General features: G+C 40.1%; 1 protein-coding gene across 2 annotated transcripts in view; it reads right to left on the reverse strand.

Annotated features, from left to right (window-relative positions):
• Positions 1-10,428: 10,428 nt before the first annotated feature.
• The window catches only part of RAB3B (RAB3B, member RAS oncogene family), a 47,869-nt gene continuing 43,805 nt past the window's right edge, over positions 10,429-14,492 (reverse strand). Inside the window, exons 5-6 of one of the 2 annotated variants that reach the window (XM_004679007.2) lie at positions 14,042-14,229; positions 10,429-11,202 (exon numbers count right to left, since the gene is read on the reverse strand). In XM_004679007.2, coding sequence (XP_004679064.1) covers positions 14,042-14,229 — 188 coding nt within the window. In that variant the 3' untranslated portion in view covers positions 10,429-11,202. Of the gene's footprint in view, positions 14,230-14,492 lie in introns of both variants that reach the window. The other variant, XM_012722745.1, reaches the window with a different exon arrangement.

The following is a 14,492-nucleotide window of genomic DNA, read 5'->3' on the forward strand; positions in this document are numbered from 1 at the left end:
AAGAAGGTATAAGGTGAACATCTTGTATACCAGAAAGTAAGGAAGTATTAAAAGAATGATGAGGATGTGTAAAAGGATAGAGAAGTCAGTTTCAAGGGACTTCCCCACAAAACCAAAATGGGAACAATATGAGAATCAAAATAACGATAGCATTAGATGATAGTCCATTGTATAAAATAGGAATCCATGCCTCAGGGAAAGAAAGCTTTTTGTTGTCATAGAATACAACAGTGAATGGGGAAGGGATGAATAAAATTAAAAACTCCATTTGGCAACCTTACGATGCAAAAACCTGGCAAATACCACTTAATCTATGAATACAGTTAATGTCAGTAATAGGATAAATGAAATTGTGCCTTCTGATGGTATACAGTGCAGAAAGCATCACTTTGGTGCTGTTCTGTTAAAAATTTATAACTTTAATCAAGAAGAAACACCAAACTAACCAAATTGTGAAACATCATATAAAATAATTTATCTTGATCTTTAAATGAAACAAGGTCATAAAACTCAAAGAAAGACTAAGGAGCTATTTTTTTTATTCAAAAACTAATAAGTCATGTCCATTATATGCATCGCTACAAAAGACATTGTGAGGACAATTTACTGATCTTGAACTGGGATTGTGGATTAGATGGATATAGTGTCCCAATGTCAGTCTCCTGATTTTGATCATTCGTGGATAATGAGGTATCACATGGGCAGCCGAATCTCAAAAATGCAGAAAATAAAAGCCTTTCATTATACTATTTTTATAACTTTCCTCTTAAGTTTAAGATTATTTTAAATAAAAGGGAAAATTTATTACCAAGAGAATCAGAAAAGAATACCATTTAAAAGTTTGTAACTGACTACCAATGTCTTAAATGTAAAAGCCTTCCTGGAATAGTAGGTAGGGAAAAAATGCTCTAGGAGTGTAATAATAGCAATTATCCTGCACCTAATTACACCTTCCAAGATCCTGTAGGAGAGCTATCTCCTAGAATCTTTCTTTGATTCTTCCTGCCCATACACAATATCCATTCCATACTTACACTCAGGTTATATATATAGAATATATATATATATTTTATTCCACTTCCTTGGCACTTGATCATATACAACCTATGACTTCTCCTGCACTAGTGTATAATATACATTTTTATATAATACACATTTTTATTATATACAAATGTATTATATACATTTTTCAGTTCTGATTTAAATATTTTCATCAGTATGTTACCTCCATAATTGTAATCAACTCAATTGTAATCAATACCTGACATGATCTCTTTATTGCTCCCAAAGTATCTGCCATGTGTTTGTAATCACATTTCCACATCCCAATGACTGACAAAGAATAATTAATCTCACTTAGCAAATATTTCCTGCACAACAACTATGTATCAGGAACTGTAAATAATAATTACTTGCATGTATAGGATTCTTTATAGTTTATATAACACCTACATCTTCGTATCTTATTTGTTTTCCAAAATAACTTTATGAGGAAGGTGCTACTACATAATAAACTTGCTCAGAGAGAAACTGTGATTTACTAGATGTCACATAGCTATTTAATCACAGAATTGGAATGCCAACCTCTGTCTTCAGGTTTCAAGTCCAGTGCTTTTCCCACTCCACCAAAGGAAACAGGGAACAACTCTGGAAACACAGATGGTCATAAGTATTGTAATAGTTTTCTGTTGCTGCTGTAACAAATTACCAGAGTTAGCAGCATACATAAAACAAATATTTTCTCTTACAAGGCTGTAGGAGACAAGTCTGAAATATGTCTCACTGGGCTAAAATTAAGAGATATCAGGATTGTGTGCCTTCCCAAGGGCTCTGTAAGAGAATCCGTTTTCTTGTGCTTTCCAGTTTCTAGATGTTGCTTACATTCTTCAACTTCTATCCCTGTTTTTCTATCTTCAAAGCAAGCAGCCATGCATGTCTCTGTGCCTTTCTTCTGTAACTGTGTTTCTCTGACTTGCTCTTCTACTCATGAGGAACCTTGCTGTGAAGTTAGACCTGCCCAGATAATCCAAGGTAATTTTCTACATAAGGGGCATTTGATAAGCAACCTTAATACCTTTTGCAACCTTAATTCCCTTTTGCCAGTATCCTAACACATTCACAGATGCCAAGTTTACAATGTGTACATCTTTGAGGGGCGTTATTCTGCCTATCATGTATATGGTCTTCAAAATGTTACTTCCCAAAGATCCAATGAGTACTTGAAACCATACCTCAAGATGTGTACATATCTTCTATCTTCTAAAAATCAACATTGGATTCCAATGGGATACTTTGTTTACTAACATTAACTTTTAAAAATTAGTTTCTATGAAAAAATAAACCAGTTTGCTCTTAGTCGACTGGTTCTTCATTCAACAACTAATGGAATTGAGCCCAGAACACAGCTAGTAAGTGCCAGAGCAGGACTTCAAATTCAGGTCATATTGCAATCCCCTCGACTTTTCCATTACATCATCTTTTCACTAAGAATACTTAGTCCAAAGAACTAAATTTAAACATTAATTTTTGCCTTGACATCATCTTGTGCACTGGATTAAAAATGGAAATCCTTGCAATAGGGACTAATACGAATGACAGAACGCTATGACAGAACCTGGCCCATAGGATGTGTTCAAAAACTGTTGGCAAGTACAAATATCCCATGGCTTTTATATAATTCACCTCTTGATGCTGGACGGGAGGGTTTCTTGATCAACCACAAGGTGGAGCTCAAGACATAGAGGTGCGTATTCTGTTCTTCAACGTGGATTTCTGGACTTCAAGAGAGAAAAGGAGTAGCCTTTTCACTTGAATTTTGCCAGAAAAGATCCTAATCATCTTTTAAGCCTTCCACCCATGTTCCTTTGTCATGAATACCCTTGGGTTTTGTTTGTGTTTTTCAAAAAGAGAGTGTCAATTGACACTAAAAATAAGGATAGGAAATACGTCAAGAAAAATTAGGGTCAATAGAACATGTGTTATTTGCAAATGGGATCTTCCCTTTTGTTGCTGTGCCTATCCTTATGTATCCATACATCTCTCTGTATTTATACAAACTCACACCACCCCATGACACTTCCTATGTTGTGGAGAAGAGGTATCTGTGTGCAGATCACAAGGAGAATAAAAAAGCATGAAAACATTCTTCTCAGAACCTAGCTAGAATCTGATGGGAAGAGACATGAGACTTATTGTTCCACTCTCTGCTCAGACCTATTGCAGGATGACTCTAATTTTTGCTAATTGCTCCTCCTGAGGAATTGTTCTGAGCCTGTTGTGGCACAGTCTCCTAGGCTGCCATGAGGCCAAACCAGTCCCTGGCTGAGTAAATTACAAGGTGCTATTGGGGGAATTGAAGATGGCATGCGAACTGAGTAAGGTGACATTTCCCTGGATGATGGCAGAGACCAAGGCCTCTGGTTCTCTGTGGGCAAACCTCAGCCCCAGTTTCATTTTTGTGAGGTTTTGGGAGCAGTAAGGAGACTTTGTGCTCCTCTCCTTCCTTTACTCCCAGAAAACAGAGAAGCTGAATGTAGGCACATTGGATACTTAGGTTTTTTCTTTAGCTGCCCACCTCCACTGCTAGACAGATTCAGGGATCAGGATTACCCACTCCTAGAAGTGGACTCTACCTTATTCTGGGGCCAACCAAGCCATTAAGTGCATTTCTCTATGCTCATTGCTTCACTGAAGCAGATCTATTTTCTATATCTGAGTATTGAGAATAATAAAACACACCTCACGGGATTTTGTCAAAGATCAGTGGGGCTTCGGGCCCTCCATGGTGGCGCAGCGGGTTAAAGCACAGCACTAAGAAGCTTAAGCCACTTCCGCATGAGTTCAATCCCTGCCTTCCCCGGAGGTGACTACATGGCGTGGCAGACCTCTCCTGACCCACCCGCTGCTCCCCTCAGCAGTGTACTTTGTCGATCTGTCTGTTCTGCTCCCCTGTCTGTCCCTGGTGAATCCTCTCACCCTCCACATCTCTGGCCTGTACCCCAGTTCTGTATGAATAAAATAAATAAATCTTAAAAAAAAAAAAAAAAAAGATCAGTGGGGCTTCAGTGAGAAAGTGTTTGGGAATTGCAAAGTCTTGAACACACATGGATGCCTTTTGCTATGGTGTACCCAGCTGTACTCTCTGCCCCATCACAGCTCAGTGCTCTGCTCATCCAATTCGAGCATGTACTTACCAATTCTCTTCACCTGCTATTAGTCTGTGGAAGATTCTCTGAAGCCAACTAAACATCTGGGTGTAAGGTATGTAGGCCCTGATGTTTGTTTGTGAGGTTAGGTTCCTGGTACCAAACTATAGGGAGAGTGGATGGGAGAGAACAGGGTAGAGAAGAAGAGAACCCTTAAAACAGCACTGGGAGGAATACAGTCAACTTCTTTCTGAGATGAATACTGCCTACCAGCCCCCCACCGTGGATGTATCTTATTTGTCTGTATTTCAGTTTTAAAATGTGTTTTTAGTAGATTTTCATCACCATTTTGTGAAGCAGGCAAGATTATTTATCTCATTTTATAAATAAGTGTCCAAGTCACACAGTATATTGCAAAATCAGGACTCAAATCTAGATCTCTGGAATTTTGTTTTTTTCAGTAATGAAGGGCACCTCTAAAAAGGGCCCCAGAAGGCCCTCCCTGGTGGTGCAGCTGGTTAAAGCACTGCACTGAGAAGCTAAAGCCACTTCAGCATGAGTTCGATTCCTGCCTGCCCTGGAGGTGACCACATGGTGTGGCAGACCTCTCCTGACCCGCCCACTGCTCCCCTCAGCAGTGTACTTTGTCCATCTGCCTGTTCTGCTCCCCACTCTGTCTCTGGTGAAGCCTCTCACCGCCCCTGAGCCTCTGGCCTGTACCCCAGTTCTGTATGTACAAATAAATAAATCTTTTAAAAAAAAAAAAAGGCCCCAGAATATTCTAAACCCTCATTTATGCTTGTTCCTCACTTTTGGAGACCCATTTCTTAGTGGAAGGAAGAAGTACGTAAGATATCATCCTGTCAAGAGCCTAGCAATAACCATTCTAAAAAGATCATGCAGTGGAGCTGTGCAAGATCATTTTCTGGCTCCTCCCTTTGCCTTGGCCAGATCTATCTAATTCGCTTTCCATGTCCAGGATGCAGCCTTTCCTATTTACAGCCCTATCTATTGTTCTTTTGCTCACTGTTTACACTGGCTCTTTATAGTCTCTCACTCATAGTACTGGATTGCACTTGCCTGCATGGCTCTATCTGATTGGGATGGCCTCATGAGGTACTGTCAGCGGGAAGAATGGGTTCCATCATCTGCCGCATAAAGACAACACATACTTAGTGCATAAGACCCTCAGCAGAAAAGAGCTTTAATATAATTCATGTGAAATAGAAGAGAAAGAATGCCATTAAAATAGTTAACCCATGGAGCAATCAAAGTCATTGATCCCCTCGTGGGTAAATGCCCATGGGTAAATGCAGGATTGTCCTAAAGCAGAGTCACTAAGGCTGGAAAGTATAAGTCATGTTCTGGTGGGGGCCCATAGGAAAGGGGTAGAAAGGGCTAGGCAACTCTAGAAGGAAAAGAGCAAACTCAGAATACAAGTCAAATTAAAGACTACCATTGTCAGCCTACCCACAAATCTCTCACCCACGACTCTACCCTTCCATATTCCCCAAGTCCCTGGTACAAATTCAAGGCTGAGAAATAAAAGCAGGTTTTTTTTTTCCCCCCAAGGGTCTCAGTTCCATGTGCCTCCTCAAAAGTCTCCTTCTCTAGCTTCACCTCTTTGTTCAGCTCCACCCTTCCATGAATGGGGCAGGTTATCTGGAGCCTCCTTTTTGTTGGGATACACTCTTAAAATTGTTCTTTTCTATTCAAGGTCTTATTCACTAACAGTGTGTTTTGTCTTGATGCTGCAGATGGCAGAACCTGTTTGGAACATGCAGGTTTGTGGGACTTGGGGTGCCCCCCATTCTGCCTGCTAAACAGTACAATAGTATATACAATAGTACATATATACACCTACTATGTATGTCAGGCATTGTACTGCAGTGAGGGCTTTATACCCATTCTTCCATTTAACTATCTCAACAAACTTTTAAAGGCGGTATTTTATTTATTTACATGTGAAGTGATTGAGGCTCTGAGAATAATTTTCTTAGTCATATAATTAGAGCTAAATACCCAAAACTTGCAACAGATCTGTTGGACTATAAGCCCTTTGCTTTTAATCTTTCACCACCCACTTTCTTAGAACTCATCCTGTGGAAAGCTAGTTGAAGGGATTTGAAGATAATTCAGTATAGAAAAATCTCTTCATCTTTAATTTCCAGGCTCCCAGCTGTGTGACAGGAGTCATTCTCAAAATTTTGTGCTTTAGCTCAGCCTGGCACACACTTGGTGCTCAATAAATTAAGTTGTCCTTAGATTGGAATGCAATTCTGGCTCTTACGGGCTGCCTGGCATCTCCCCTCAAACATGTGGAGCTGTGCTCTCTTGTTTCTCCTCTTCCTCTTGTTTCTCCTCTTCCTCTTGTTACCCTTCAGCACCTGTCAAAGAGTGGCAACATGTACCATGCAGAGACAATTGCTAGGATTTTTTTTTTTTTTTTGCAGCCTCAGAAACGAGGGCCATAAGCCTGAGTGAATGATGAGGGAGTCCCACAACCTTGGCTTTTTTTGTTGCATCCCAGAAAAAACAAAGTTTTCATAATGAAAGAACTCCTGCCAAATTTCTTTGCCACTTACAACTCTTAGAGAAATAGGCATAAAATCACAGAGCATTAGAAGGCCTGCAGAAACCATCTGGTCTAAGCAGGAGCCCAGAAATAGAAGTGATTTAACTAAGGTTGCACAGCCTATTAACTATCCCAGTGCATTGGTGAATCCCAGGAAGGGATGCATTAGTATCTGGAGGAACTGGGAATGCTAATTACACCTCCTCAGGGACTTGGTTTACTTTGTCTGACATTAGCAATTCTACGGCATGATTTTATACCTAAAAAAGGAAACTCTTCTATATAAATTTCCCAGAGACTTCTTGTTTGCATAATTGCTGTTGGGTCACTTCAGAATGATAGATGAGAAGCAAGCAAAAACATATGCTGGGTCCTCCCTGGTGGCGCAGCGGGTTAAAGCACTGCACTAAGAAGCTAAAGCCTCTTCCCCATAAGTTTGATCCCTGCCTGCCCCAGAGGTGATCCACATGGCGTGGCTGACCTCTCCTGGCTCACCTCTCCTGGCTCGCCTGCTGCTCCCCTCAGCAGTGTCTTTGTTGATCTGCCTGTTCTGCTCCCCACTCTGTCTCTGGTGAAGCCTCTCACTGCCTCTACACCTCTGGCCTGTACCCCAGTTCTGTATACACAAATAAATAAGTCTTTAAAAAAAAAAAAACACTATGCCACACAATTCAGCCCAATCTATGATGGTCTAAAGAGGGTATGTGTCTCCAAGTTGGCAAAGAAATAGTAACAGATGTGGAGAAAAGTGGTAGTGTTAACTGTTGTAAAGTTCTTAGCTAATTTTAATGCCACATATGAAAATAATTCAGTGACTTCCATTGTTAGTAATAGTGATTATTGATTTTTTTTATTAATTTTTTTTAAAGATTTATTTATTTATTCATACAGAACTGGGGTATAGGCCAGATGCTCAGGGACGGTGAGAGGCTTCACCAGAGACAGAGTGGGGAGCAGAACAGGCAGATTGACGAAGTACACTGCTGAGGGGAGCAGCGGGCGGGTCAGGAGAGGTCTGGCTCGCCATGTGGTCTCCTCCTGGGCAGGCGGCAGGCGGGAATCGAACTCATGCGGAAGTGGCTTCAGATTCTCAGTGCTGTGCTTTAACCCGCTGCGCCACCAGGGAGGGCCTTTTTATTAATTTTTTAACTCTCACTTTACCCCATACTTATTGTAAGAGCTCTAGTAAATCATTTCCTGACATTCATAAAGACCCTGAATTCTGATGGAAATATCAATCTCTTCTTTTCTAAAATTACTACCCCCCTCTTCCAAACCAGGTGGTTCCTATGAAGACTGTCAGTAAAAGGGCATGTGGTCAAGTGAGGCCAATCAGAATCCTTCCCTAAGATTTTGTCTTTTAAACTGGAGCTATATATTTTGCATCTTAGTGACAAATATGTAAAGATTTGGGTACTAAAAGTGATGACCTATTCTCAACAATGGGTACAAAATGCTGGTCTGAAGAGGAACCAAGGCTGTAATGTAGAGAGAAGAATAAACAGAAGCAGTTTGTTCATTTATATTTTTAAATGATTGTTGTTAAGATTAGAAGTTTTGTGGCAGCTCTGCAGGGAAGAAATAGTAGTGGTTTGAACCAAATTCATGGCAATGAAAATGGGGAAACGTAAGTCGACCTAAGAATAATTTAAAAATAGAACCTGAAGAATTGCTGCTGAATTAGTTATAGACATGAAGGAAAAAAGAAAAATAAGGAATTTAAAATGGCAGGTTTCTGTGAAAACTGAGGTTGAAATAAATTTGTGGCACAATCAAGAGCTCCAGTTTGGACATGTAAAGTTTGAAACATGGAGATTGCTAGTAGGAACTTACATATACATGTCCTTGCCAAAGACTTGACAAGGCTCTCAGACTATGTGAGAGCTTAAGGAAGAGTATAGCTAGAGCAAAGGGCCCAACTGTCCATCTAGCCATTTTATCTGCACAGAGTAAATCCTTCTGCTGGGCTTCTGGTCAGCAATTTCAATTGGAAATCACAAACATTACAGAGAATTCCAAGCAATGAGAATGAGAACTAAAGGGTAGCTATCGAGTAATGAAATAGCTGTCAAACATACTAAAACTTCTCCATCTGTTTATGTCTTGATTCTTTCCCTGCTCTAAACCATATTGACGTTTGTCTTTGGAGATATTTTTAGAGCCAGACTTTAAGAACCAAGGACATTTATCAGACTTAGTTTCAGATTACTTAGGATTGTTTCCTTTGGTAGATTGAAAAATTGGTCACAGTATTTTACAGCTTTTCCCATTGAGAGATAGCATCTATTTCTCCATCCCCTTAAAATTGTGCGTGGCTATATGACTTGCATTAGTTAGTGGGACATTACTAGCAAACATGATGAAAAGAAAAGCTTAAAAAGTGCTTCTGCACTGGATCTTACTCTCTTGGCTGCTGAGAAAACAACCACAATGTGGACAAGTATGGAAGATGGAAACATCTGGAGAGAGAGATCTTAGCCACCTTAGTTAGTCATTTCAGTTGGTTCCCCAAACATGCGAATAAAACCACTCTAGACCACCCAGACAACCCAGAGAATCATGATACATAAAAAATATTTCCTGATTTAAGTCACTATGTTTCTGGAGTAGTTTGTAATATCCCTCAAAGAACAATTACTTATGAACCAGTTATCTAAAAATGGTTTACAGGTACCGATATTCTTTCACCCTTAACTCTTTTTGGAAGATTTGGACTTGATCCGTCATCAAGGATTTGAACTGAAATACAAAAGCTTAATTGAGGAGTGCAAAACATGATCAGTGGGTAGTGGCAGTATATGGGAGCAGTGGGGTTTTCCTAGGGCTCCTGAAGACAATGCCACACAGGTGACTCAAGTTTTCCAGTTATATGATTTTGTAGAATTAGGTATCTTTCATTCAGAGATCTTTGTACTGTGTATTTAGTGGTTATTTTACTATGTCTAGACTAAACTACAAGCTATTGGTCTGTAAGCCTTATGAAGGCCAAGAACTGTGTCTAATTTGCCTCTGATAACATCCTGGTACATATTCGACACCAGTTTATTGAATAAATAGAATTTTTTCTACTTTACACAAGGGATCCAGGCTTTCAAAAACATTGCCCAGCAGTGTTTATATCTGATGGGGCTCTCTCTTGCCCACTGTCCTAGGCATATCTAACTCTCCAGAAAATCAGGCACAGGTTTGGAGTAAGGAATCTGAAAACAATGAGATACTGACACTGGTCACTGTAATTCCTTTCACTTACTTCAAAAACCACTGGCAAACAAATTTAAACACATTTCTTGAGATGGTCTAGCAAACTTGTAAGCCAAGCAAGAAGCTTTTGGGTAGGAACAGATGATGAGAATGGGAAAGTCAGGCGTGGGGCATGCTCATATTATTCTGTGGATGTCACAAGGCTGCAGTCACAAAGTAATTGTGAAATTAATGTGCCAGCCATTATCCAATAATTTAATTAACTCTGAGAACCCTTGGGAGTCTATTATCCCCCTAAATCCCCTTTATCAAAGAGACGATCTGAAATGGAGATTTAAGAACATGAGTCAGACAGTGAGTTCAAATGACCCTAGTGAGTGACTTAGGCATGTTAACTTTTTCAAGTCTGTTTCCTTATCTGCCAACTCCAGAGAAAAGTGTTTTAGAAACAATGCCTCCATAGATGATAGACACCTTGCACACACAGGAATCATTAGATTTCATTTATGTTTATACAGTGTTTAATAATGCCAGGTCCATAGGAGATAGAGGGTAGGTGTATTTCTTCTTCTTAGAGATGATCCAGAACCTAATATTGACTCCATCCCTATTGCACTCTCAGAGTGACTATAGGGAATTTCCTCTTTGTCCTTAGCTCTCGAACTTCCTTTGTGTCAAGTGAGGAACCTGACCAAGATCTTCTTAGTTGCCTTCCATATCTAATATTCCATGAGTCCTTCACCATTCAGTATACTCTACCCAGTTGCTGCTTCTAGAAGTTAATAATGCTACATACTGAAGAGACAATAAGAAGTCACAGATTACTTTATATTTACAGATACACATGCATTTAAAACAGATTCTGTAAATAACTACAATACTGTATCACACTTTTGGCCTACATTTGCCTCTTTAGAAGTCTTTTTTTTTTTAATCTTCTTTTATTTGGATTATCAAACAAGACAAAAATCAGGACAAGTTGCCACTAACACATGTTATGCGGCTTCAACCTTGGTGGCTAATTGCTCTATTACTGTGATTGATGAACATTGCTCTTGAGTCAGCTGGAGGCTGCTGCCTTCCACTCGGCAGAAACCAGGTCACAGACTAGGGCTGGGAAATCGCCATCTAACAAACAGTTCTGTTTGCTGCCGTGTAGAAGATTTTGTCACTATTACACTTAACTCAATTCCATCTGTTGTGAAGAAGCTTTCTCCCTTAAGCTGGCTCCTGAGTTTTAAAGAATTTGACAGCTTTCAAAATAAACACTTCAGTCTTTACCTGGATATTCAAGAGGAGAAAAAAGATTAGTAGATACTAAAATGTCCAGGAGTCATAAATAACATAAAATACTTGTACTAGGATAAATGGATGTTACCACTCAGAAAAATATTAACTTTTCTTGACCTTTAGATTTTACAGTGTAGAATCACACCCAGAATAACTCCATTGTGAAGGGACCACATTCTTCTGTGATTGGAGAAATCAAATCACTCTTCCCAAGTGCCCCAATGTTAGAGTGGGGAGACCCCTTAAAGCATCACTTGACAGCTAAGTAAGAAATGCCTGACAGAGGCAGATACAGGCACAGTCAGTATTTGGGCCTGAGTTATGTTATTCACCCTTGGGACCTGGTTGCCTCAGAGGCTGACTCTCCTTTCCAGAATTGTTAAAGATCCATTACCTCATTATAGTCTAAAAACTGCCCAATGTGTTCACAGATTAAAGACATAAGCCTTTTTTTCCAGTGAACTTGACACCTGACAGCCTTAGGATTGATTCCTGGCAGTGTGATCCAGACCAAGTCTCTTAATCTCTTTGAATCATCTATAAGAAATGTAGCATAGAATGTGGTTTAAGAGTACAGACCTTGGATTTGAGCCCCAGCTATACCATGTAATCTTTAGGCAAGCTAAATCTTACACTACCTTAGTTTCCTCATCTTTAAATGATGTTGATTATAGGACCTCCTGTCTAAAGACATTAGGAGGAAAAATTAGTTAATACACATGAAATGCTTGCAACAATGCCTAACACAGAATATGACATTAGTAGCAGCTACAATACAATTGGTGTGATAAACCTCATCTCTTGGGTTCATTTTGCAGATAACTACAGATGAAATATGCAAGTGAAAAAAAGACACAAGAGTTAGTGATGCCAAAAGGAAACTTAAAGATTATCCAAATAACTCTCCCCCATTTTATAAGTAGGAAATCAAGATTCAGAGATGAGGAGTAGTTGGTCCAGAGTCACACTAGTTTAAGAGTAGAGTCTAGGTCTGATTCCAAGTCCAAAACTCCATCCTCTGTACTGTATCAAAGAACAGCAATCTCCAAACGGCCATTTTATGTGGTTCTTGGACCTATTGCTAGTTATTGTAATTTACTGGAAAAATTATTTGCTTCTGAATTCAGGAGAGAAAACTTGGTTAAAACTCTTCATCTTCCCTCCCTCCCCAACTTTTAAGGAGACATGACAGTGCAGGTTAGCTGGGGATTCAGGCCAGGGCCAGGTGGAATGATTCTCAGGAATCATCACTGATCTCATAACATTATTTGAGCTAAAACCCAGATGTATGCCCATGTCCATATAAGCTAGAATCATGATTTACTCCATTCAGTTTGCCTCTGGGGTCTGAGGGGTATTTTTTCGTTTTGTTTGGTTTGGTTTGGTTTGGTTCATGTTTGACTAAGGCGCTTTATGCTAGGAGTAATTTCACGTACCATCTTTGTAAAATCTTTGTAAAAACTAAGATTTCACTCCCAAGAGAATGAGGTTAGGCTTGGGATCTCTAAGTTCAGTTTTCCCTTCGTAGATTTATTCTGCTTTGAATTACATTAATGAGTTGAATAATTCAGTAATTATTGAAAGATGGGTTGGAGGAAAAGGTGGGATTAGGAGAACACCTATGAAGACTGGCAAATGGAATTATAACTTTTTGACTTCGGAAAAGGGCAGATCCCTGGGTTCATGATTTCTGTTCTCAAATCATCTAAGGTGTACAATGCAGAGATAGCATAGATGCAAGGTCTCTGACAACAGAGCTTTACAAATGGGCTAGAAAGAGAAAGAATTTCCAGGAGGCAGATTTTACTTTAAAGGAGTGAAAACTTTCTAATTATAAGAGCTGTCTGAAAAGGTATGGACAATGAGCTCTGGTCCCTACCTAGAATATATGCTTTAGAACAAAGAGGTTGGTTGTGAGGCCTGGCAGCTATTTGTCCAGGATATAAAGATTGGAATTGACCAATCAAACTAGATAAAATTTAGGATCCCATTCTGGTAGTCTAAGAACCAGAGACTAATATGGGTAACTATGGTTGCTGTTCTCATAGTTGGAGCCAACTGGAAAACAGCACAGTCAGCAATTCATGATCTGCTTCTTCATGTTTGTGTTTGTTTGTGGTTTTTTTTTTTTTCCTTTTCTCTTTGTCTTTCTTGAGCTTGCTTGCTCTTTCATATAGCAGGAACCTTTGACATTTTGCAGGGGATAATCTTTTTCTTTTAAGTGTGTTTCTGACTCAGCCTTAGCTCCTTCAGCATCATTAGAGAGTTTGAGCTCTCTGGAGATTAGCTTTGGCCTGTCACCACAGCAACTTCCCAGGCCCTGCGGGCATCTGTGGTAACTGGCATAGGGCTCTGAGAGCCAAAGCTTGACTTGCAGTGAGAGGAGGCCCCACTGGGAGCTTGATATGAAACAAGCATGTTGTTGTTTGGGAGGTTTTCTTTAATAGGATTATCTCTACAGGTGGGTCTCACTTTATACACCATTGACCAGGCCTGAAAAGTGTGTATGTGCGGGTGTATACATGAAGGAAATATTAAAAGCAGACAAGAGACAGACTCATTTTCTAAGTCCTTACAGTGAATCCCCTTCGTAAAATGGAATCCTCTTTTGTAAAGTGAATTTCCACCCAAAATGTGACCTGTGTTAGTCTAGTGCTGAGTATCTTGAGTGGGGCCACTGAAGAGAACCCCAGGGGCATGCTTCAGCCTCCACTGTAGGCAAAGAACAGTAGGCAACTCAGCTTGCTCAGGGGTAGGGCGGACATAGTGTGGTAAAGGAAACAGTGGGTGTGGGGCCATTATGAGAGGACAGAGAGAGGAGGGGCCTTGCCTAGCATGAGCAGTTCTGCTGCAGTAACGGTGGGGTGTCTGAGAGGCGAGTGTTCTTAGCGGTGCCCAGCACGGAAGGGTCCGTGTCCAGTGAGTCAGACATCTTGTCGCAAATGGCATCCACCAGGCGTTCAAAGGCCTGTCTCACATTGATGTTCTCCTTGGCGCTGGCTTCAAAGAAGTCAAACCCTGAGGAGAGAAGACATAGGTGAGAATTTGTCCTTTGCCTTTCATGCCACCTGACCAAATCAGTCTGGATTCATACAGCCTGTTTCAGGAGTGAAACACAGAGGTCTAATTCTGTGGACAGAGAATTCTCTTTCAAGGAGATACAGGGCAGGGATTTTCTACACTTGTTTTAGAACCAGACAGAGCCTCACTCTATTAATGACCAGCTGGGAAACCCTTAGCAAGTCACCTGTTCTCTTTATTAATCAACTCTCTGGTTTATA

The sequence above is a fragment of the Condylura cristata genome, unplaced genomic scaffold (genome assembly GCF_000260355.1).
Source record: "Condylura cristata isolate star-nosed mole 26May11 unplaced genomic scaffold, ConCri1.0 scaffold00008, whole genome shotgun sequence".
Lineage (NCBI taxonomy): Eukaryota > Metazoa > Chordata > Mammalia > Eulipotyphla > Talpidae > Condylura > Condylura cristata.